This window comes from Rhopilema esculentum, chromosome 4 (assembly GCF_057945365.1).
Source record: "Rhopilema esculentum isolate cy_ngs chromosome 4, ASM5794536v1, whole genome shotgun sequence".
Lineage (NCBI taxonomy): Eukaryota > Metazoa > Cnidaria > Scyphozoa > Rhizostomeae > Rhizostomatidae > Rhopilema > Rhopilema esculentum.
This window is the reverse complement of record NC_142818.1, coordinates 9922049-9947510: the sequence shown is the minus strand read 5'-3', so window position 1 is coordinate 9947510 and position 25462 is coordinate 9922049. Positions and strand designations below refer to the sequence as shown.

At 36.1% G+C, this 25462-nt stretch overlaps 3 protein-coding genes across 5 annotated transcripts in view; 2 read left to right on the top strand and 1 right to left on the bottom strand.

Moving 5' to 3' along the window:
- LOC135691100 (uncharacterized) overlaps positions 1–7551 on the top strand; it is a 49598-nt gene extending 42047 nt beyond the window's left edge. The window contains exons 22-25 of one of the 2 annotated variants that reach the window (XM_089116126.1): positions 395–757; positions 2763–2939; positions 3793–3939; positions 4960–7548. In XM_089116126.1, coding sequence (XP_088972252.1) covers positions 395–757; positions 2763–2939; positions 3793–3939 — 687 coding nt within the window. In that variant the 3' untranslated portion in view covers positions 4960–7548. Of the gene's footprint in view, positions 1–394; positions 758–2762; positions 2940–3792 lie in introns of both variants that reach the window. The other variant, XM_089116127.1, reaches the window with a different exon arrangement.
- Positions 7552–11128: 3577 nt separating this feature from the next.
- On the top strand, positions 11129–21863 carry LOC135691116 (eukaryotic translation initiation factor 2 subunit 2). Of its 2 annotated transcripts, none has more exons than XM_065208882.2 (9): positions 11129–11274; positions 13626–13782; positions 14513–14571; positions 15049–15177; positions 16344–16380; positions 16722–16783; positions 17549–17754; positions 20491–20576; positions 21478–21863. In XM_065208882.2, the coding sequence occupies exons 2-9, from the start codon at positions 13638–13640 to the stop codon at positions 21648–21650; spliced, it is 897 nt and encodes a 298-aa protein (XP_065064954.2). In that variant the 5' UTR covers positions 11129–11274; positions 13626–13637; the 3' UTR covers positions 21651–21863. The 2 variants fall into 2 exon arrangements, with proteins under 2 accessions (XP_065064954.2, XP_065064953.2); XM_065208881.2 differs by lacking the exon at positions 11129–11274 and adding an exon at positions 12141–12378.
- On the bottom strand, positions 17578–24975 carry LOC135691122 (COMM domain-containing protein 4-like). Its single transcript, XM_065208888.2, has one exon. It carries the CDS (start codon positions 24864–24866, stop codon positions 24267–24269), a length of 600 nt encoding a protein of 199 aa, XP_065064960.1. The 5' UTR covers positions 24867–24975; the 3' UTR covers positions 17578–24266.
- Between the last annotated feature and the right edge of the window lie 487 nt (positions 24976–25462).

Below are 25462 nucleotides of genomic sequence, written 5' to 3'. Positions count from 1 at the left end.
TCGATACAAAAGTGTATCTAGTATCGTGTGAATAGGGCGTTAGGTACGCAGGCCTTACGCGCAATAATTTATTTAGTCCCTCCAGATATTGTGCTTTTACTACTCATTTTGCAAAAAAATTGTTTTAAGTTTTTATTTTATGATAGCATGTGCTGAAAAATATTTCCCTTTCACAACAGTAATCACTTGCTGTGCACAAGTTTATAGGGTTTTCGTACTTGGCAAAAATTGTTTTCCTCCCGTCCCTTAATTGCCATGAAATGATTTCCCAAATAGCAGGAAAGGTTGAAGTCACTTTTTGTGATTTGAATTAACAGTTATAGGAGACTGTTTCTTAGAAATCGCTTCGTCAAATTTGTTTTTTTAGCTATAATTATTTTTTAATCTCTTATAGGCACAAACCTACCTAGAACCATTCCATACCCTTGATCCAGATAAAACAGATGATGACACTCTAACCGCAAAGAATAACTTTCTCATCTTCTTGCCCAGCCTCCTCAAAGGCATGTGCAGAAACTCTCTGTTCAATGTACCTCCTTACGTGGCCAAAACTACGACTGCCGTTCTCCAAACTTTCAAAGTTGATTTTGGTTCAACCGGTAACAGTGAGATTCAACTGGGATGCACTGACTGCACGAGTATGATTAAAAACGCCTCTTACTTGCAGCTCGGACAGACGCTAATTGACCGATATTCTTCATTTGTTTGCAACCCTAATGGTAAAAATTGCGCAGGAGCTTGTATTGCATCCGCTCAGGTTAGTAGACTCAGCATTTTCTGCAGTATTTCGGCAGTGATATGACAGCGAACTAATGGGAAAACAACGCTAATAAATTGGCATCCTGTAAAAGCTCTATTAAGCCTGGGGAAGTTTATTTATTTTTTTAGTGCTTTAAGGGGTCTTAAAAGAATAAGAGGCTAATTAGAGAGGATTGGACTTATTAGAGAAGGGGCTAATTAGAAAGAAGGGGGCTTATTAATAAATCAAATTTTAAAGTGTCAAAAAAATGTTCTTATGCATTTTTTGTTACCAGGATATCATACAAATGTTCTCAAAAAGCTTTGCTAGCAGCTTCAAAATTGATCAATTATAATGCCCTCAAGAACATACCCAGCATTGTGTCCACTGTGAAGGTGTCTAGAGACAGTAAAAGCACAACTAAGTGAGAAAACCTTGACTCTTAATCGTATGAAATTAGAAACTGGAAGCGGAAGCATTATCAATTTCCACTAAATTCTCACATTTAGCACTTTCTTTGTTTGACATCAGGAGCTAAAGAGAGGAGCTTGATAGAGGCTTGATAAAGCTTGATAGAGGCTTGATAAAGCTTGATAGAGGCTTGATAAAGCTTGATAGAGGCTTGATAAAGCTTGATAGAGGCTTGATAAAGCTTGATAGAGGCTTGATAAAGCTTGATAGAGGCTTGATAAAGCTTGATAGAGGCTTGATAAAGCTTGATAGAGGCTTGATAAAGCTTGATAGAGGCTTGATAAAGCTTGATAGAGGCTTGATAAAGCTTGATAGAGGCTTGATAAAGCTTTTACAGTATGACATTCGTAAAACATGACTCTCCTAATACAATGTTATTATCTAATGCTTATGATCATTTTGAACTACATGTATCAAAAAGAAAAACCGTGTGATTTTTAGCAAAAAGATAAGTATTTCTATGCTCTTCAAAAAGAGGGTTCTTCAATTAATGTCCTCGTTTTCGGCATCGATTATTCCGGACTTCTTCTTTGACATTTTCAAAACTCAAATTTAAACTTGACACAAACTGTGCAAGTTCAGCTTTTGCTAGCATTTGATTTTAGGTTGATAAAAAGGTTGAGATTGGTAAAAGGATTTCTTGGTAAGAAGTGACTAGAGATAAGAAGTTTTGCTCAGACTAATTTATGTCTTGAATTTTTTTTATTAATCTTGGATAATTGTTATATCATTTTATTGCATTTTTCTTGTTATATCCAGTTTTGCTTGCAAGCTGTATGTATACAATCTCGTTTCTAAACAAGAACTAAGTTCATTTCGAAAGCAAGGACAACATTTGAAGTTTATTTCTTTATTTATGTGTACATTCTTGCTGTTTGTCAACCAAAAATTGATGCAGGCACCGCGCAGCCATTGGACTAATTGGGGCTATAGTCCCTCCCCGTTTTTGAAACAATAGGTTGGAACATTTTTTGGGAAGTTTACTCTAACTATGCTCTAACACAACATTGGAAAGTATACTCCTAAGTAGTAGCAGTTTTTCTTGACTGGGAACCTTTTTGTTTATTTTCTAGGTGTTTTCCTTGATGTTTTATTATCTCCAAGCTAATTTTATGTATTTTTATAGCTATTGATGTCTTCTCTGAACCAGACTGTTTATATAGCTTCAGTAGAAATGAAACAAAAATTTTCTAAAAGAGGGATTTTCCAACGTTCTAGAGGGTGTGGCCCTTTTTAGCCCTCTCACATTTTGACTGGTGTACGGTCCCAGAATTGATGTTCATATCTCTTTACTTTGTTATTGACAACAACAAATTCTTACGTTAATGTCTCCTAACGTAGTTAATGATAAAAATTTCTTACCAGCTAATCTTTAGTGGTGAATTTGGTAGCTTAAAGATTTGATTCAAGATAGGAAAGACAAACAAAGAAGCACAATTCATTAGATCATTGTCGTGGCATCAAAGATGACATGTTTTTTGTGTATTGACTTACGTACCATACCACTTTTTAGCCTTCATTAGTATCCTCATGTGTAATTTTTTCAACATAGATGCCGCTGGATTACCTGTCCACTCCTCCTGTTTCAAAACGTCTCAGTGATGTTCTTCTCATTCAACTTTGGAATCCTGACGAAATGTATGCAGCTGAAGAGCTAACTCCTTCGGCACTTGCAAACCCAATGATTGTTAAGATGCCTCTCCAGACTACAACACTGGCTACATACGTGGTAAGTTACTGCATCTTATACTACCACCAAGTTGGTAAGTCAGGTCAGGTAAGTTGGAACGTCTTCATTGGGTAAGGCAGTGAGCCTAGCAAGGCTTTCGTTTCCAGACCGGATTTGACAGATTAGCTGTGTTTTTATCCATTTCAAGTGTATAACCCGAGGAGCAAATCACTCCAAGAAAATCTCGTACACCTTTTGTGAAAATCCTATTGTTTTATCTGACAATCCCCAGAAATCCTTTTGTTTTAGGGAAAATCTCGTTCGCTATTTTCAAGAGTGAATTGCCCCTCGGTATAACCTTCGCCATTTGTCGATGAACATCAGAGATTTTTCTTAATCAGACCTGACTTAAAGTTCTCGTTTCTTGTCGAATGCCAATTTGAAGGTTTGCCTTGAGTCAAATAAATTAATGAGCACCAAACACTTTGGCAACCAGTTTGCCAATCCACGTATCTCTGGGATGATGTCTCAAACCTTTGACGGCAGTCACTCACTTTGCTGACCTTTATTCATCCCTCTTTTTATTGTATTGTAGATTATTTAACGTTAGTTTTTACAATAGTGAATATACACTAATTAAGACTAACATGAAGCAATTTCAAGGATTGCATAAGAAAGTTCATTTACTGCAAAACGAGCATGCGCATTTGTTTTCAAGGAACCAAGTTTTGATCAAATTCTTAAATTGTCTAGTATTTTGTGCTGTCTTTATTGATTACGAGAGTGAATTCCAGATTTTAGGCCCTTGAAAACTTAATTATCTGATACCATTATTGGTAGTTCTGGCTTTAAGATCTTTTATTGCAACTAACGTTCTTTATCAATACCTTGACTCATTTTCGTGTTTCTGCAGTGCAAGCTGTGGGATCCAACAACAAAGACATGGGATGAATCTGGTGCAGTAACACTGTCACAGATAATAACTTTTAGTGACACCAGCTACATTGCATGCGCCATACGTCGAACTGGTTACGTCACGGTCTTTGAAGACTACCATTAGGTATGTATGGTGACTCACAACTGCAACTTACAAATATAATTTCATAGCTTGAAAAAAAATTCAATCGCACAAATAAAGTTCAGTCGCACAAATACAAAATACAATTGGTACAGAAAAAATTTTTATGCAATAATGCAAAAACATATAGTTCGAATTCACCCCAAATCAACTTCAACACAGCGAAACGGCATAAAACTTAAATGATTACTTAAAAGGCTACAATGTTAATTATTGGTTGAAAATAAAATGTAAAAAATGTTTTAATTCACAATATCTAATGAACAATGGAAAAGTTTCAAAAAGTACAAGTTCTTAAATATATCAGAACAGGATGAGAAGCACTTATTTTTTACGAAATATCTTAAAGCACACTACAGCATTTTGCTTAGCCAAATGCTATCAATGATAATTTATAAAATTTGAGAGGATTTATTCATTCATAACAAAAAGTTAAAATAAGAAAAAAATTTGATAATTTTTTCTACTCGTGGCACTTTGCTTCTCGTGTGCGGCCAACAAAAGCCTTTTGCTTTCGGCTTGACGAAAGCGTGACTGGTCGCTGCTATGAAATTCGAGTATCACCCATGCGCAGCCACCCTTTGATAAACTGCTATTCTTGATTGCAAAAATAACGGGTCTGGTGTACTACTTTGTTTTCCGAAAACACACAAAGCTGGATCCGACTGTAGATCCAAATGATTATGCTGTTGAGCTACATTCGAAGCAAGGTGAGGGCACCAAATTGCAAACGAGGACACCAGTGGATTTTCACTGGATTAGTTTGTAGATAGACCAACTGGATTATTCCAACTGAAACAATTTTTTTTTCATCTTAAGAACTTTTCTTCAAAATGAAATAAAGGGCACTGTTGAACGAAAAACTATGGCACAGTTAAAAAGAATAATGGCACAGTAAAAGTAATATGTAAACCACCGTTAGTGACAAAGCCACTCTAAGCACTGACCTACGTTGATCAAAATTAATTTTCAGCTCAGACTAACAAATGACATTCATTCTAGTACCAACAAACCCTGGCTATCAAGAATCAGTATGACCTCTAGATGGTTGCTATGTGAACAAGAAATCAACCACTTTCACGTGATGATGTACACACTTCAAAAGCGTGGCTTTTACTATATTTTTACATACTTAATCTTAATTAATCATTACTGGTCAGTTCAAAATAATGCATTGTCCATACTCCATTTTGTAATATCGCACCATAAACTGATTAGCTAAAACCCCCGGGGGGCACTCCTATTAGTGCCTAGCAGGGGGGTCCGGTTAGGGTCAAAGAGGGCCAAAGCAAAAGTGCTATAAATCACCCTCAAATGGTAGTCTTTTTTGGCAATAACCCTCAAATGGTAGCAGAAGAACCGAAATTTTGCCCTTGGTAGCATCCATTTCTTTGTGCTCGCCTGGTCTTCCTTTGACAAATTTCTTCGCCAGTGACTGTTGTTGAATCGGGAAAAATACGATCTTATTAATTTTCTATAATTAATCGTAAACTAAACAAAGCAGCTGAGTAAAAGCTCCCCCTAGTAGCAAATACTTGAAATCGCCCCAAATGGTAGTGGTATTATCGAAACTGGGCCATTTGCTAGCCTTTTGGTAAGACGCTCAAATCGACTGGACCCCCCTGTCAGGCCCTAATGGGAGTACCCCCCTCCCTGGGGCTAAAACGTACAGAAAGTCGCCGGTCAGGCGATAATCGCCATTAACTTACAATCTTGGACAAAAGTTAGGAGATTCTTGCTGTTGTTGTCATTGATGACAAAACACTCAGCCCCCTTCCACCAGTGTTAATGATGATGTTAATTTGTTGGGTTTACTGACTTCCGTAATCAACTGCCATTACCCATCACAAACATTGACATTGGAGGGATGGGGATACTACTGGTTTCGATGGCAAAAACGCAGAAAATTGATTATATAAGTATTTTCTCCTAACCGTTTGTCCTGGCTTGTAGATTTGACCTATCGTTTTTGACAGGTGTCTATTGCTAATTGCGATGATACGTAGTACACTTGAAAGCAGACTTTAGCGCTCTTCAAAACAGGTTTTTATTTTTAAATCTCGTACCGCAGTTCCTCTAAGACAAGGACAAGCTGACTCCACTCACTGGATCAGTCGCTGACAAATCTCTTCCATAAATTCAAGAAGTCAAAATGTACGGATATCTGTAAAATAGTGCCCATCTCTTAAAAATCCATTCGCTTCTTATAACGAGAAACCGTTTTTCCCAATGCTAGTTGTTTTAAAATTGTCTGCTGATTTTCAAAATGCAAAATTTTTTAAACTATGCAATTTGGTCACTTTTATAAACTATGGCCGATGACATAAATGGATAAGAATTTAGGTACTATTTCACCTAAAGATAGATGATTTTACCGACAAACTAAGGATTTTGTAGACAAACCCTCTACACCCCCCCCCCCCCAAAACTTTATTCTACGGATATTACTTTATTCTATTCATTTTCATTCATTTCATAGTACGTAAAAAGAGACAGTCTTTCAAGAAAGATTTTTGTGCTTTCCCACGCTGGACGTAGAAGCTACCTCCAATTTTTCTTAAAATAACTTTATTAATCTTGATGTATCTTTTATATAGGGAGTTCTACAAGGCCTCGTTCACAAGGGGAACGTTACGGACGGGGAACGTTACTCTGGCAACACGGCCTCGCATAGACACACGATGCTTTTAAAAAATTAACGCGTTCTTTTATCGACACCGCCATTAAATACGCGATTAAAACCCTGAAATCGGAACAGAATGCCAAAAGAGGTGTCTACACGAGGCCAGAAACAACCCGTTCTGTTTTTGTTTCTTACAGATCAATTTTGAGAGCTTTTTGGGGAACGAAACATAACGCTTTTCATCATTCTCGTGTGAAATGAAAACCTCCAAAATTTCAATAACTTCTGGATCAGATCCGTGTCTTTCCGTTTCATAACCCTCTGAACGGTGCCTACGGTTTTCATTGAAGCCACTATTTACGTGCACTTTATATATTTTACATTTTTTCACGATTACTTGTTCCAATATACAATTACTATGTCGTTTCTGTTGAACCTCTTGCAATCAAAATCCACATCGACCACAGAAAACCAAGAGGACCCGTCGCTTCGCTGCTCTTGCTTCCTCTAAAGAAATAAACATTTTCATTCGACATGTCGGAATCAGATTTAACCGCCCCCGATAGATTTCACGCAATGGCTACCGATCCAGTTACCAACGGCAGATTTCTCCTTTCCGAATTAGTGCGCTGCATTGGAAAATGCTATTCCTGGTTTTAAAGAGCATTTGCCACATTTGTTATTGGTTCCTACCGATCATCGGATGCACATATTTAGATACATCTCCCCTGTCTCTCGGTCTTGTGCCAAACTGTTTTCTTTTTATCAAAGTTTTTTGTGGGAACTATGATTTGCCTTCGTGGCGAGGTCTTTTTTCCAGAGCATCTTTGACATCAGTTACATTTCACATTGCATCTTGTGCTTTTTTGATAACGAAAGTTAGCCAAAAAACCAATCCTTGTTTCTCTGAAAGCAAATCCTACAACACCAAACTTCTTGGGCACCTATTGTTAATTTGCTAACGAATCAAAACACTCTAATGTCTTATCTTAAACCGATCACAAACGTGGCATATGCCCTTGGACCTGGTCGACTTTGCGACAGAATCATTTGAGTTTATTTTTATAAAACGGTAAAATTGCTTTTTATATTGTAACCATCCGCCTAGGGGTGCAAATGAGGAGGGTGTGGGGAAGGTCACACCCCCAATAATTTCACCACCCGGTCCCTGTTGAAATCTGATAGCGATAAACTCAGTCCCAATCTACCCCTGTGCTTAATATTTCTGTCTATTACACCCACGATTAGTCCCAATTCTGCTGGTACCATGCTGTAAAGGCATATAGTGGTGGCATTTTCCGATCCCATTTGCCGACAAAGTGAGTGAGCCATCCTTTATTTGCCGACAAATTTGAAAATTTGCCGACAAAGCACTTCTATATACACAAAACTCCTCGTTTTTACAATGAAATTTGTTTGCAATAAAACTCCCCGAAGTAAAAATTAAATTTGTGGGCATATGAAAATCAGAAAGATTTAAAAAAGGAATTTTGAGGGTCTTTTTTTGGTCGCTTGATAAATTCTGAAGTTGCATACTTCAGCATCTGCCAAGATAAATCGAACCCAGTTAGTCTCAAGAAACTGCTCAATTTCTTTGTTATATTTTTGACAAATATTCCCATGATACGAAAGCAAAAATAACACCATCGTTGCCATCGATTCAGCTATTCAAAATGAAACTTTAACCTTTAAATGTAAAAATCGCAAGTACCTTTTCTTTATCTTTTTCATTTTAAACCAGTATTTGATGATTGAGTTGTAAATAGGTCTAGAAAAGTTTAGGTTTGTTATAATTGTTGCTAAATTTTGGACATTATGACCTTCTGGACTTAAAAGACATTTTACTTATCTCCAATAACAGTTTCTTCACTTTCTCTTTTCATATAAATAGATATGATAAGAATGTATAAATATCTTGAAGATGGCTTTGAAAAAAGCAAACATTTTATAACATTGGCTAAAAGCTTTTTCGTCTGACACTCCTCGCAGCATAAAACGTCAAAATAAGTATATATATATATCCATATGTCCTGCTTTCTGCTCATTCTCAGATTTTATTTTCGTTTGTCATTCTACCTCGCTCTGTCGAATCCCCTCTATTTGAATCTTTGTATACTGGAGACAGGGGCGTCACTTGAATGGGGGCATGGGAAGATGGTTCACCCCCCCCCCCCCAAACCACGACGGTAGGACCTTTTCGCAGCGCAAAACTGATTTTTGCAAGGCAAATGTTTTCTACCAACGGATCTGTTTTGTTGTTCTTTTTATGTAACTGTGATAAGAAATTAGGCGATGCTTGTAATTTGTCTACTCCAAAAGTAAAATGATACAGACTACCAGTGACACGAAGTAGAAATTGCCAGCGTGACCTTGGGGTGGATGGAATAGATTTCTAAATTGACTCTAATTTCCTTTCACCTTTAGTGTTACACCTATTTCTATGGTTACACCCTTGGTTGATATTTGTGTCTTATCTAAAAACCGTACTAAAAAAGACAAGCACCTCTTGCCAGAAAACTAAGAAACTGTAAACAGGGCCATTTGGGTCAAAATTTGATGAAATAGTTTTGCAGATTTGAGTCTTAATTTGCTTTGACTCTAACCAGAAACATGACTTGAAGGGAGTCGACTTTATACAGGGGCGTCTAAACAGGGGGGAGGCTGGAGGGGCAGCTGCCTCTCTTGCCCTCTTCGAAGAGGGGCAGTGGGGGCAAGAAGTGCCCCGAAATATAAGAAAATTCTATAGAATCTTATCTATAATTGATGACCACTTGGACAACTCTCGTTAGAAAATATTAGAAAGATGATAACACCAGCACAAAAATGCAGAGAATGAAAAGTTTGTCTGTGACAAGGTCGGTCACAAGAGGGAGAGCGGCAAAGATAATAGATGATAAACAAAAGACATGTTCCCTCAGAAGTACTCTAGGAACCTAAGGAGGATAAGTCGGTAGAAAAAGTTAACGGGCAGTCAAAATTTTACAACTAGCCCATTTATAACAGCCGTGATTTTTATAAAACCAAATATTGTAAATAGTGACAAGGCCGTTTGACAACCATTTTCATTTATGGATAATTTTGTAAATCTATTTTTCAACTGGCCATGAAAAACTTAAGGGGTCCTTGGTGGGTGTGGCCAGAAATAATGGTGTGGTCAATTGCAAAGAAGGTATGGGTTTTTTAATTAAATAAAATGAAGGCATTCTTTGTTGTCAAAAATGGAAGGTACCTTCTCAAAAGTAAACTACCTAACGAGCTTGTGATTCTTGAAAGGTTTTCTTCTGTTACTGTAAACAGAAATTCAAAATTTGTCTGCGCGTAAATTGACACAGGCGCGCTCTAAGGCCAGTCCTAAAAAGAGTATTTGGATAGGCAAATCTTCATCACAAAACTTTCTTCATTCAATCATCAAACAGAATAGGAGCCATATTTACTGAGGTAGGTTAGCTTCTTGTAGCTTTGCGACACGAGCAATGAAAAAGAACACGAACGTTTCTACCTGAGGCGCATGGTTGCCGCAGAAGAGAAAGAAATTTTTGAATTTCGATGCTTCCAGTTCACTGGCATGCACTCATTAAATCTTAAAATACAATCTTCCTCTTAGAAATAATACTCACAAGCGAAGCTATTCGATGGTTTTGATCGATTCTCTGGTATTTATTCTCGCCATTCGTGCACCCAACCCTGAAACATTGTAATGTGTAGTTGGTTCTCGCTGGTTTCAACTTGCCAATTAACGGTTGAAATATTAACGTGCTGATGAGCAAAGAGGATCAAATAGAAATGAGAATAAAAACAATTAAATATACCATCAACTATCATCCATTTTCCAATTTATGCTACCACCGAGTTTGCCGAGTAAAAAAACACCAAAAGTGTCGAATCTGCTGAGCCAATCCATCATTCTTAATGGTTGTCACACCACCACTACCCCTTCCCCCCATAGCACTATCCCTGGCAAAGTGAACATTTTTTATCGTCTGTTGACCTGTCTATCACTTATTATCTATTTATCACAAATAAGCACTTATTTTTCACGTTTTGTGAAATCTCCATTTTTAGTAATGGAGCATCCAAAAGAAGGCCTCATATTCAGCAAAATGGGGCCCTTTTTGTAAGATTAGGACCGGTGGGCCGGTGGGCCGGTGGGCCGGTGGGCCGGTGGGCCGGTGGGCCGGTGGGCCGGTGGGCCGGTGGGCCGGTGGGCCGGTGGGCCGGTGGGCTAGCCTGCGCCACAGACCATCACCACCAAGGAGGAGAGTGACCATCATCACCATCACAACCATCACCATCACTCTCCTCCTTGGTGGTGATGGTCTGTTGTAAATAGACAGTTCATTTAAACAATCGCTTTTATGCTGTTGCTGTTGTTTTGTTCGATTATTGATTTTGCTGCATACCAGCATTGCATCAGACATCAGATCACACGTTGTTCTTTGTGCCGGGTTCATGTACATTGCATCAGATATTTTTCTATCGCTTCCCTGATTGGCCAGGAACATTAAATACATTTCTGTTAACCATATTTAGTAAAGACATAATTTTAACCTTTGCCCCTAGATATTCATATATATATCATGTAGCGTAGTTTTTAGAGAGACTCGCCGAAAGCTGTTGATTAATAAAGTTGCGGTCGAAATCATTTGCCGTTTTAGACGAGACGTGTCTTCATTCGAGTTCTTCTGCCCAAGGACGTAAGTTAATTCTACTTATTAATTAGAACTCGCGCGTTTATGTTAGATCAAATTAGTGATTTAACACTGTGACGCAGGCTACGGTGGGCCAGTCCGCCTCTGAGTGTAAAGGCAACATAATTATGTTTGAGAATAAAATCACCATCTGTTGTATTTTATATACAGCAGAATAGTTTTCCCATAATAATTTTTGATGGCTTTGATGCCCTCATCTTGTGAAATGCTAGTGTGTATATCGAAAGTGTGAAGTGTGTTGTAAAAAATGAGCGCATGCCCTTTGAATCCAGGATGGAGGGTTGCCTCCTCACTCATCAACAAACTTTCTCTTGCTCGTCTCCCCAAGGGTAGGCAAACACATCGGTAAACTTGTGGACACACTGAGCAAGGACCTAAGTAAAAGCGGGATCAACTTACCTTGAGAAGTATTTTAGTGTTACGGGAACTGAGGGCCAGTTCCCAACATTTCCAACTTTTGCCAGGGCAAAATTTTTTCTGCAGGGCAAATAGGCAGCCACACCCCTCCCCCTAACAAAAAGTATGAGGTGATGCCACTGACTGGAGACATTAATCTGTTACAGGAAACCAAGACCTTCTGCTGGTAAAATACACTCAATTTCGAACTTGGCTTGCAGCAATCATAAGCAAAATAGTAATTTCAATTCACAGTTCACGCGCAAATGTAATTTCAATGCATTTACACATAATAAATTTTTTTTCGCAAATACTTGCATCGAAAATACGCAGATCATGCAATAACGCCAAGATACATTGGGCCCCCTTTTATGTCAAGATGCCGTTCTCTTGCATCGTGCCATTTTCGTCAAGGTATGTCGTTGAGTAGTGCGCAAGCGCAATGAATGATGCAACAATTCACATGTTCTCTCTTTGATCACAATGCTGAGGAATATGGTCGCAATCATGTAGAGGAAGGGGTTTTAGCGTTCATTTGATGCCCTAAAGAAGCAAACTACACTGTCGCAGTTACTGAAAATTACAATAAAAAGACTTTGATTTATACATACATTTATCGTATATTCTGTGCATTCCATTTAAAAGGAAGGCCTAGACCACAACGCGACATTCAAAATGGCGGAAGAAGAGATGGTAATTGTGAATAAAATTGTTTTTGTATTGGACTCTTTTATTATATCTTATAGCATACAAAATGGAACAATGTAATTCGAATAGTTTGTAAAAAGGTACTGTTATTCCTTATAGTTAGTGTTATTGCATTGGAATGTTCAGAGTCAACCAAACTTGCCTAAGTCGTCAGTTGGGCCTAGCAAATAATACTTCATTATTCAAGTTAGTATGTTTCTCTGTAAAGATGAATAAGATACAAAAGCAAATGCTTGCAATTTGCAGTGGTCATCACAGTATAATGTATCATCATTTGGGTCTCTTTTGAATAAAAAGCCAGGTAATAGGCTTGGTATCCCTTCTTTTCTTTGATTCTTAAAGCTTTTGCGATTTTGGTTGTTGGAGCCCACCTTTTGCTCACAGTGTTCTAAAGTCTTTTTATGGTTTCTTTGGCAAGTCAGAATCATTGTTCATAGATTAAGCCAACACCTAAGCCATTAAATGTAGCTCTGCTCCTGGCTATTTACAGTATGGGCACTAATGCAGTTTGGCACCTCTTTGAAGCTGATGGGTACCATAGTACTTTGGGTTCCTTTAATTTAATGTATGTTTTAAGGACAGGCATTTGTAGCCTGAAATTTTTTGGTATCATCAGAAGCTTCTATGTTTTCCGTGACTTTTAAAGTATCATTAGAGTCTTCTACAATAAAAGTAAATTTTAATAGATACTTGCATTAACACAAAGGATAATTTATAATTTGCATTAACACAAAGGATAATTTTTACATTTTACTTAAAAATTGGTGTTAACCATTAAGAAAGCCAACAGTTGTTGGCTGTAGATGCAAACATTGTGGGATGGGTAATCATCCTTTTAAGCTCACCCAAGCTGGTAGTTTGTTATCTTCTGAAAACTATTTTGTAAAATGGGCTGAGTCCAATTTACTTGTCATATAGACATACAGAAACAGCCTGCTTAATAATCAAACCACAAAGAAACATTTTATGTCAAAATAAAATTTTCAAGTCAATTGCCTGTTCACAGTATATTTACATCACTTGCTATTGTGTAGATTACATCTTGATGCTGTTCTCCTAGCCTAATGTTTGAAGGCTCATACAATTGTCAATGCTATTACATACCTAGGTAAAAATTATCCTTATTTATAAAGTTGGTGTAGTCTTGATATAAGTTTCTTTGTTGATTTGTAGACCTTCTTTCAGATCTCAACAATTTGCTCAATCTTACAGTTGCATATTCAAATTTCTAGTTATTTGACCCCATGATGAAGAAAAAGAAGAAGAAGAAGGTACCAGTTGATTTTGAGGATTTTGAGAATGTACCTGTTCAACCAGAGCCTGAGAAAAGTCAGGAAGCAGAGAAGAATGATAACTTAGAAGATATACAAGAGAAGAAAAAAGAAGCAGGTCAATGTCTGACTTTCTTTTTGTCTAGAAGGCAGCCATCTTTAATAGGAATCTCAGGAGACCAGTCATGGCCATCTCTAGAAAGTTTAAATGGGTGCTCTAAAAATTCTAAGAATGTTTTTTCAGGCCTTTTTTTCAGTTTTTACTGATGAGAGTGGTAAAAATGTTATCAACCAAGTAGAAAAGAGTTTGGAACACAAGAGCTGCCTACATGCCAACTCTTGAGATGTTTTGATGAAGCATTAGGCAATATGTCTGTCGACTTTTATGATGTAGACTTATGTTTAGTTTTGCTCCCCAGCAAAAATAATCTGAATTCAAGTGTTCAGATTATTTAAGATTTGCGATGAACTGCACTTCTGTGCAATGGAAGGCGTGTGTCAAGGCATGGGCGTGCGATATGATGATATTTTGCAAGTTTTCATGGTTATACAGTTTGGCATGCTCAAGCATTGGCTATTATGTTTGCATCTTTAATAATATGGGTGAGATGATAAGAAACCACACACTTTCTTGTGAAATTGCCCCTGGAGCCTTCTTTGTTGATTTTGTAAGAAAATGCTCCTTTTGAAAGCCAGACTTCTCAGTGAGTCAACATGAAAGCAGTAAATATTTTAGCAAAAACACAGAATAATGAAAATGTGTTCTTTAAAAAATTGTAAATGTGCCACTTGCCTCAATGAAGAGATTAATTTTGCATTTATATATAAAATTGCTTTTTAATCAACAGATATTGATTTGGATCTTGATGATTTTTCAAAGATGAAAAAGAAAAAGAAAAAGAAGAAGGTATTTTTCTAAAAAAATAATTTGAAAGTTTTAAGTATTATGTGTATGCCTACATTGTTTAAAAGGCTTTGTTCAAAAGGCAAGATAAATTGAAAAATATAATTTCAAATACATTGATTATTGAAAGTTATTTTTATTTCAAAGATAAGTTTGCAAATGGATGCCCATCCTTATATATTATTCATCATGAGCCATTTAAAAAAACCTCTTCTTTCTGGTTTTGCATATTTTTTGTTTGATATACTTATCATCACTTTTTTATTATTGCTTTTTATTATCCCAGACTTTTCTTTGAATTCTAGTCTTTTCCATTTGTATACCTAAAATAAAAAGTTGATAGATCTGTAAGATTCTGCAAAGTTCAAATAAAAAAGACCTCCTACAGACTGTGTGTTGCTTCATTTGAAGGCAAATGGCAGCCATTCATTTGATATTATTGCATATCTTACTGATGTTCTATATTGATGCTTGTCGTAGGAAGCATTGGTCGAAAACAATGAATCTGAAGATAATAAACAAGATAATGAGGGGCCAATGGCTGATGAAGAACTTGATCTTTCTCTGGCCAAAAAGAAGAAGCCCAAAAAGCAGCCCAAGGATGCATTTGTAAGAGAAATAAGATATTAGATATTCATAATTGAAATATATAAATGATTTTTTGATTTTGTCTGTTATGGCCCAAATAAAATAAAGGAAAACTGTTGTGTGACTAGGTTAATGTTTTGACTTGTTCAAAAGTAATTGCACCACCTTTATCATATTATGTCATGGGGACCTTGTGCTTGCCAAAACTGGTGTTTGCCAAAACAGGTATTTGCAAAACAATGTTTCACAATGCTGAATTGTCATGAACCTGTTCGATTAAGTTTATTGAATATAGTGTCATATCATGCCCAGGCCTTGTGATGAGCGAAAAGCAGGGCCTTAACAAACAGAGCTCCTTCAACTTTCTAAGCCCTCGAATGAGCATCATCAAATATCATCAATAACAAAATTTGGTTTTTTGCTTTTAATTTTTAGACAGCATAACTCGACATGTACTTGATCAATCAAGCTCCTAGAGTCTTCAAGCTAAAGCACCTCTCCTTGCAAGGCCTGATCATTCCCAATGTTTAATTTATCTAGCAGTTAGAAGCATCTAATAGGCTTAGTTGTTAGAGGTTGTCAGAGGCTAGAGACCCAAGGGTTTTTTTAAAAAAGTTGTGGAAAATTGACACAATAAATCAGTTTCGTGGCTTCTCACTTTTCTTATAGTGCACTTTCAATCCACAAGACTTATAAAATCTTAAGTTAAAAACAAGTTCTAGTTATAAGGCAAACTGATTTGATCTAAAAGCAAACTTTTTCTCTTATTAAGCTGAACAAGTCAGAGCTACAATCTACCTTTACAAACAATCATTTTATTTTCTTAACAATGCATAACAACTATCTGTTCTATGTGTGGCATTAATTAACTTTTGGCAAACATATAATGAAATATTTCACTTTGTTTTTTTCCATTTTACTGTTAATGTAAATATTAATTTAATTTTTGATGTAGCTGGTACAATTAATCTATTTACTGTTCAATATAAAATTTGCAGCTGAATAATCTATATATTCTTCTGGCCTACTAGCACAGTAAGGTTTTGTTTGTGGCCCAGCCAAAAATGTTAAATATTATATGTTCACCAGTTTGTCTATACCTGAATACCCTTTCCCTTATATATTTTACCTCTGCGCTACCTTCCAAAGTTATTTAATCGTTTACATTTTTATTGGCTTTTTTCAAGCTTGATGAAAATGAAGAGGAAGGAGATGAATCAAATGGTAAAAAGTTAACTAATAAAGTATTTTCACTGTTTACATTGTTACTATGTTAGTTAAGTCTGAATACATACTAATAAAGTATTTTCACTGTTTACATTGTTACTATGTTAGTTAAGTCTGAATACATACTATAAAGTTTTTGGTTGTTAGCAGGCCTGACTGTTTTATCTACATAAGGTAATGATTCCCCTGCCAATGAAATGTGTTGTTTTTAACAAGGATAGAATTGCTCTTTGAATGTGATAGATGCGTTTTTAGCAGAAAAACCTTAGGTATTTCAGTACATCACATGCTTTTAATATGTGGAATTTATTATTTGACCTAAATTTGCTTTTGAACAGATAATGAAGCTAAGAAACCATCAGCTGCTCTTGCAGAGGACAGAGATTACACTTACGACGAGGTCAGTCTTTCCCCAGAATTATTTCATTTTTATTTACTTATAATGAAACTGCAAATTTAACAGTTGAGAACAAATATGAGATGCTTTTCTAAAAATATTTCTGGCAAGCAACATTATTATTTATTGCCTGCCATTTGTGTTAGTAATTATATATTATTCATGTTATTTGTAGTCTTTATATGTTATTTGTGCTGTAGTAGCATATTATATTAGGAAATTTTTTAAAGTATAACCTGAGCAGATCAGTTGCATTGTTACATGACAGAGGCAGAAAGTACCAATACAACTACCCCTTGTGAGTTATTGAGCAGCATAATTTCTCTGTGATTACAAGAGACTAGTTCAAGTGGGTTTGATGTAGGAAGTATTTGCCTGGTTGAAGTATTACAGTTTTTTTAGTTTCCTTGGATTTACTTGATATTTAGTGGTGTGTGTATCAAGGGGGTAGGTGGAGGGAGCAGGGGGCCTAGGCTCCCAATATTCTAGGGGTCCCAAAACCAGCCCTCTTACACGTGACTGGGTTTGCTTGTACATGTTTATTTATACATTACCTCTGTATGTTGTTTTTAATCTGGTTTTTTCTTCATGTTTATAGAAAAAAATCCCCTCTCCCTCTAATGGCAAAATCTTAACTACCCCCGCTGGTGTGTATGTACTGAAATAACTATTTTGAAACCTTCCCATGATCATTTTGTGAGTATTTTTTCAAATAGCATTAATAACTTTAAAAGTAAAAACTTAAAGATGCTGTTTTTATGTTTGCAGCTTTTAAACCGTGTTTTTGAAATAATGCGTGCAAAGAACCCTGCAATGGCAGAAGGCGGTAAGAAGAAATTTGTTATGAAGCCACCTCAAGTTGTCCGTATTGGAACAAAGAAAACATCCTTTGTAAACTTTGCAGATATTTGCAGAATTCTACATCGACAACCAAAGCATCTTCTAGCATTTTTATTGGCTGAGCTGGGTACAAGGTTAGTTTTTTAAGGTATATATTGAATGGGATTGCTAGTATTAGTTTTTTTAGTAATATTATGCTTGAATAAATGCAAGAGGGTAAATTTATGTCAGTACTTTTGGTAAGATTGGGTATGAAGGTGTGTTGAGCAAGAGAAAAATGGGGGTCCACCAGTCCTTTTCGTGAGCAAAATTACGCGTGTGTGGCAAATCGCACATGTAAACAAATTTGCGCGTGCGATCGCACTTGTAAGAAAATTTGAAGTACAAACCTGATAAAATTGGTAAAAGGAAAAAGCCACTCGAATACGTGCAAGAGCAAAACTCAATTAATCAATACATAACAGATTTTGTTGTCCTTAGCAGCCATCTTTTAAAAGTCGTCGTAACTCTCCATAGTTACAAGAGCAAGTAAAAATTGTTTCCAACAGCTACTTGCTTTCAGGGCCTAATTACGTTTTGACAGGAAATCAGTTATTACACTTAACATGCTAATGGCGACTTAGCTGAAAGACGAGACGCTAAGTTGAATGGAGCACTCAGTCAAAAGCCAAACATCACTTCCGAAAATTGGAAAAATCATATTGTGGTCAAAAGTGCGAATCAAGTAACAAGGGAAAGGATAAACAATCATGAGACCATGGGAAATTGATGTTAAAGGGCCTCTCCAGCAAAAAAAAATTTTTTTTAATGACTTAAAAGTTAGCATCTGGTGCGTGTATTATGACAAAGTCATTGTTTTTGAAAAATTCCAATTAGTTTAGAAGTTGCAAGGCTTTAAAGTTGCACCTTTCCGAGAAAAAAAAACAACAAAAGCCGAATCAGTTTGGTGACATTCTGACGTCACAATGTGCGGCTCTCGTTCGCCATGAATTTCGTATATCCTTCACCGAAGCGTGAAGGAGTCATGGTCACGCGTTGATAACTTCATCCAGCTCCAGTTCCTGTTCCAGCTCTTCCCTCGCGTATAATTAATCGAAATTGTCACTTCAGTTGTTCTCCAGAAACGATGAACAACTAAAGGCTTCAGAATTTGTGTCTGAAATGCTCAAACTAAAAGCTGGCGGAACAGAACTGAAAGTACCATCACTTGCAGTGTTCAATTTGCGAATCGCCGTCGTTCGATTCGGTTTGAGGCGAGACTATCCGAAATACACTGTGACGTAAAAATTGCGTCACAGTGTCACCAACCAAAAATTTTTGTCGGTTAATTCAATTAAATTATCGAAATGCAAGAGCTTATATCTCACAAACTGTAAAAAAATATCAAAAAACAAATAACGAATTCGTGATCAGCAGGCTCAACTTCTTTATAAAAATTGCCAATAAAATGCAAGTGCAAAATTTGGCTGGAGAGGCCCTTTAACAGAAAACTGCAAAAACACCTGTTTGCGCGTGTGGTCAAAAGCACGCGCAATTTAACTTGCGCGTGTGCAGGCATGTGCGGGTGCGATCGCACGCGCTAAACGAAAAGGACTGGGTCCACACCTTTTGGAAAGCCAGAAAAGGCCCTTTTCAAAGATATTTTTGCCATTGGGGGAGGGGGCATCTGCTACCTCTTGCCATTCCCTTGCTATCCTACAGAGTACATAATTAGGACTTTTCATTGCACGGTGTAGAGTCTTCCAGCATCTTCCCTAGGGCCTATGCAGCAATGTAAACACTATGGACAACTCATAAACTGTTACATCGGGTTTTCTAGCAAAACAATGTGTGCATGCTTTTTTGCAGTGTTTTCATTTGAATTCTGATAAATTGCCAAACATTTTTGGAAATCTGAGTGATATAGAAATTAAGCTAAATGAGTAAAGGGCATTGTGGAAATTCCTATTATATGTTTCTTGAGACTTTAGAGCAGAGGTGTTAAACATATGGCGCAGAGGTCAGATGTGGCCCTTAGGGCATATTCTGTGGCTCTTTTAGGTAATGATATTTTAGTAATTTGACCCCTGCACTTTGTCTGTGGAGTGCCATCCCCGCCAAAGTTTTTAAAATTTATCGTATCAGAACTTATTTGACCCAAAAGCAGATGTTTTCTCACGAAGCTGAACAAATCAATTCAAAGTTTATAGACATACAGTTTAAAATGTTATTGACATTCTTTGATATCACTACCAGTTTGATGCGTGATGTGAAAAAACTTTCAGCACACAAAAAATGTAACATTTTGTGTAGATTATTTTTTTCTTACAATTGTTTATGTAACTTTTCATAAAATTTTTCATGTATTACATTTATGGCTTTCTTTATTTTCTTTATGTACTTGTAAGGGCAATTGCCCTTGTAGACTTGAAGAGGGGCAAATGCTGGCAGGTTATATACCTTGTGGAAATTTCTTCCAAATAAGACCTGAAAAAGTCCCCTATTAACAAGTTCCCTATTGGAAAAAATGAATTTTTTAAATAAGTCCCCTTCCCCTGGTAACCGAGTTGGGGTCCCTTGGACTTATTCGAATCATAAAATAATTTATATATAGCTTTGATGTGTTAAGTAGAAAATAGTACTGAAATAGTACTTTTAAGCAGTATTTTAGGTCATGTGAATTTTTTACTTTGCTATCAAGGCTATCTATTCATAAACCATTAATAGGTGTTGCTTGTGGTACGGAATAGAAAATTCCTGACAAGCGATCCAAAAATAAGTAAATTTTCTAGAATAACTAGAATGATTTTCTAGTTTTTACTAAAAGTATTAGAGTCTTAACTTATGTGGCATTTTTAAATTTGTTTTTTACAAATCTAATTTACCCTCAGTGGCTCAGTTGATGGTGGGAACCAGCTTATTATCAAGGGAAGATTTCAGCAAAAGCAAATTGAAAACGTATTACGTCGATACATCAGTAAGATTTCTTGTGTTTATATATTTGTGTTCATATATAGATATTATTCTGTTTGTTTGCACAACAGATTCTAAAATTTGGATGTACAGCCTTCATATTGATCAGTCCCTTCCTTCAACACTCTTTTATAACCACAAACAGGGCCCTTTCTTACTTTTGAAATCACTGACAGGAAATCACTGATAGTTATTGCAAGTTGAAATGGACTTATGTGCATCATTATCATAAAATTGTTTATCAATGTTTTGTCTTGTTATTTCTTAATTTGCAGGTGTTTGATGGATAACACAACATATGAACCTACCTATGATTAGAGCCCTTAGTCGTATTTGGCACTAGATTAAAAGGTTCCCATACTACAGCCCTTCAACCAGCATACATTAAAACAAAAAGTCTAAAAGTAATCCAATGTTTCGTGTCACCATTAACCTACTTTATAAAAAAAGATTTAAATATCTCTGAATGGATCAGTTTTAACCTAGATATTTTCAACTTAGCTTCAAGTGAGTAGAGACGTAGCATCAGTGTTTTTACGAGAGTTGGCATCAGAAATTAAAACTTCATTCTAGTTATCTTGATGGAAGATTTTGCTTCTATTAAGAAAGTGGATGCCTTTTAAGCAGGACATGTTAATTCAAATGCCATTAAAACAGTTTTGATTCATTTTTGCGGAAAATGGGAACCATTCCCTATTGGAGGAAAATGTCACTAGCCCCTCAAATGGGTGATAATAATGTTTTAACTGTAGGAAATAGCGATAAGAATAATGCCAAGTTTTTTAGTTTTACTTAGTTTGTAATTATAAGCCTGTAAGGAATTAACTTAGTGCAATTTAAAGTTAAATTTAGACAGATGAATTGAGTTTTTTAAAGTACTGAATGATTTTTTGTGTCTTTTACAGGGGAGTATGTGACATGCCATACCTGTAGGTCACCTGACACAATTCTGCACAAGGAAACAAGACTATTCTTCTTGCAGTGTGAAACCTGTGGCTCAAGATGTTCTGTTGCAAGCATCAAATCTGGCTTCCAAGCATTGACAGGAAAGCGTGCTGCCATGAAAAATAAGCAGTGATAAGAGAATTGTAATTGAATCTTATCCAAACTTAAATCTGGAAAAGAACTGCCCAAAGTGCTTATTTTGAATATAATGGTTTGCATACACTGAATAGGTTTAAATGCAAGCTGTTCTATGGTAACCACATGTAATTTGCATTTCTGGTCACTTGAAACACACTTTGTTGTATGTTAATTTTTTTCCATGAAACAAAGGGAATTGTGTAATAAAGATTATGTTATTTGTTTTGTGACTCTCAGCTCACAACCATATAATCTATTATACTTCAGGACAGCTGTGTTACAGGCCTAACAGGGCAAGGAATTTGACTGGCAAGTGATTGGAAAGTTATGTGATGCTTTGTTAAATGTATATGTTGGTCTTGGTTCAGAAAAAGTCCTGTTAACCTATGAACCCAGCCCTCTTTGTCCCTTTGCTGCCAGCATTTAACAATGATTTAGTGATGGCATTAAGTTAAAACTAAGGTACATTGCATCTTTTAGGAATTTTTGGTCAAAGAACTGGCTTTTTTACAACTAAATAGCTATTTGGTTTGAAATGTGTCTTGGGCATTCATTGTTCATAGACAGTTCTGGAAATTGCAATTCAAGAAATGTGAAACATTCAAACACAAATCAGTAGAACCAATCAGTAAATTTTTCGTGTGAATTTGATCAGCGCATGAAAGCATACAAATTGTTAAAGAGGGGGTCATAAGAAAGCAGCAGGAAAGGTTCAGTTGTCATATCCGATTAATTCAGAGGAATCGTGGTTTTCTACAACTAACCATAATTGTTTCTTTGATTTGTCATTCATCAGTATTTTTCTAGAGGAAAGCAAAATACAAGGAATACACAAATGCTTGTACATGCCTGTCGAATCAGTGAACCATTACAAAACTTTAGATGGAAACACCCATTTTTAAAATTTCAGTTTTCACCTTTGAGATAAAGAAGACAAGAAGATAAACAAAGTTAATTTTTGCATCATTTTGTTACTAATGGTTACAAAAAATGCTTTTTACTGAATTGAAGTAGAATTTACCGAAGAGCACTAAAATATTGAGGTGGTGTCACACACCCCACACTCCCCAATAATTCTATCCTTGTAGCATTACACTGCAAAACCTTAAGTTAAATGGTGCCATTATTTTTTCTAGATTTGTCAAATACTCTTTAGACAGGGTTGGATTAATTGACAATAATGTTAACAAAAGATTATGCAAAGGATCTTCTGCTTTAAAATACATTGTTCTAGATTAAAAATAATGAAAGGGCTGATTTACCCGTTCATATGTAGACCTTTTTTTTGCCTTATGGGCTCATAGAATCTTTCAATTTTTTAGTGAAAGCAAAATCTTTTAACCAAACGAAAGAATTGATATACATGTATTGGACCATAGATTATTTTGACAACCTTTTTCAAAAATAAAATTGTCAAAAAGTCTAACTTCGACTTTATTGAAATTGCTCTGCAAGAATTGTAGTGTATCAAGTCCCAATTCCTTTTCTGCTTAGTTTTTCTTACTGTCAATCACCATCTTTATTCAAATAAAGGTCCCATTTTTTACTTCCAAAGACAAGGTTTAAACTTCAAATTCAGCCAAACCTTTTGGCTTACTGAATTTTGATTCATTTCAAAACATCCTATTTTAAAAATCATTTGCAAAGAATAGAGGCAAAAAAGTCAATATTTATTCATAATTATAATGAACATTTTTTTATACTCATTTGAAGTACAAAGCAAACATAAGCAACATTGTGTGTTTTTTAATACAATTATTTCCTTTTTTCCAAAAGTTAACCAACAGGTCTATATGACTACTCACCCAGAGAGGGAAAATTTGAAAACATATTTGATCAAACATATTTGGTCAACTTAATCATAACAATGTAGATGACCTGTTTTATAGCGCATCGGACGCAACAAACATGCAGTTATGTTTAGAAACAATTTAAAAATTAAACTGCTTTATTTTGAGATTTTATTTATTTTTAACAAAGAGTCCTAGACAGTAGAAAAAGCTGTTATTCTTTGTTATGTAGAAAAATTCTTCATGGAATTATACTTGTTCTTCACAATAAAATTAAATCACTTAGATAAGATGAAATGACATCTGCTTCAAGAAGAAGATACAACTTTTATTTTGTCTAGGATTTCAATTTTTCCATAGCACGATTGCCAGAATGCAAAGTATGTTTTGTGCGCAGGGAATTATTTTCTATCGCTTATGCATGCGTGGGAACAAATCATGTTGCAAAATGACAGGTTAAAAGCTGCGGGATTTTATTTTTAAATAGCACTTTTAGGCCTCAAGATTAGGCGATGCGCGGAATTCACCAAAAGTCCATGTTCCAACTGCTCGGATTAATCTAAATTTGCAAAAATTCTCGGACGGGATTTGAGCAAAAAATTATTGGGTGGGGAAGGCGTTCCCCGCACATACCCAAAATTTGCAGTCTGGCACGATTGTATCATGCTGTTAAATGATTCCAACCTATTTTAACAGTAACTAAGCTATTTGCTACTCTCCAAAAGATTTTTTGAAACACATACAAAAACGGTAGATCACATACTTTGTTTACTGCCAAAAATCAATCTATGAGAGGTCAATGTCATACACAATTCTTCTAACTAAGAGAGATCTTCCATCAATTTGTAAGCTTGCTTAAGTTCAGCTAGCAATGTTCTGAATTCGTCTCCATTAACAGTAAAGGCCAATTCACATTCTTTGTCTATAATTTTGTCTTCCTTTGAAATTTTAATTTGAACTTCTGGTTCACTTATAGTGTCGTATAAACTTGAGCTTAGTACATAATCAACTCTCCAATCGACTTTCTTTAGTCTGGAAATACGCATACTTTGTTCACGAAGGATTTGCACCAGTTGTTGGAGCTTTTCGTCATATATTTTGCAGAGAGCAGTAGCATGCTCCTTTGGCAAACCAAGTTGTTGCAGTTCGTTGCATACTGTTTCCCCTTCCACACGATGCCTTGCAGAACTCGAGAAGATGAAGTTCAATGCAGCAATCGCAGCTTTAATGTCGGAAATCTCAAATTTCGCATCAGCTGTGAGCTTGGCGGCTTTTGCATAATCGATCGAGCCACCCAACATTTCCCCAACAACTTGAGCACAGAGAAGTTTCATTTTAACTGATGATATTTTTGAGAGAATGCTGATTTCTGCTAACAGCCAATCGGGGCAATCAAGATCTCCACAGAATCTAAACTTCATTATGTATAAAACAGCTTTTCAAATTTGAGGCCGGTCTTTCACTTTATCTAAATTACAGTTCCTCCTCAAACTGGTTCCTTTCCAGAGAAGACACGGAAAATGAATCACCTTAAATTGATTCCACCTTAGGACAGGGATACAAAGTTAACATAACAAAATTAATTGTTGGAAGAATGACTGAGGAACCAAGGTGGTGTTTAGTAGATGGTAATGAAAGACGTTTGTCAGCAGTTTTCATGTCAGAATATCAGAACAAGAGAGAACAATGACAGAAATTTTTAGTCACTAAAGTTTTCTCGAATTTAGGTGATTAAATGTTTGTAGATTTTACTTTCAATTGAATTTCAAAGGACTGGTGTTGGGATGGGGGAAATCCACATCACTGAAATTATCGCTGGGCTATCATCTGTCATTATTGCTCTTTTGATAGTTCTAATGGTGGTACTCGTCGGTAAGTATGTTTAAAAACTTGTTTAATTTCGAAATGTAGCTAACAAATGTGTTACTGAAATTTCGAGCCATCGCATTTAGTTTTTTACTTTCGTTCGACTGAAATTCAGTTTTTCCATCTCCATGCGGGGAGAGCGCTACCGGGG

Bases quoted from the DNA above. Each gene is read 5' to 3' on its own strand.
- LOC135691116 (XM_065208881.2), top strand. The intron at 15,178-16,343 runs GTAAGAGAAATA...GCTTTTTTCAAG, and splicing joins AGCAGCCCAAGGATGCATTT to CTTGATGAAAATGAAGAGGA. The intron at 16,381-16,721 runs GTAAAAAGTTAA...GCTTTTGAACAG, and splicing joins GGAAGGAGATGAATCAAATG to ATAATGAAGCTAAGAAACCA.
- LOC135691122 (XM_065208888.2), bottom strand. From the start codon at position 24,866: ATGAAGTTTAGATTCTGTGGAGATCTTGATTGCCCCGATTGGCTGTTA.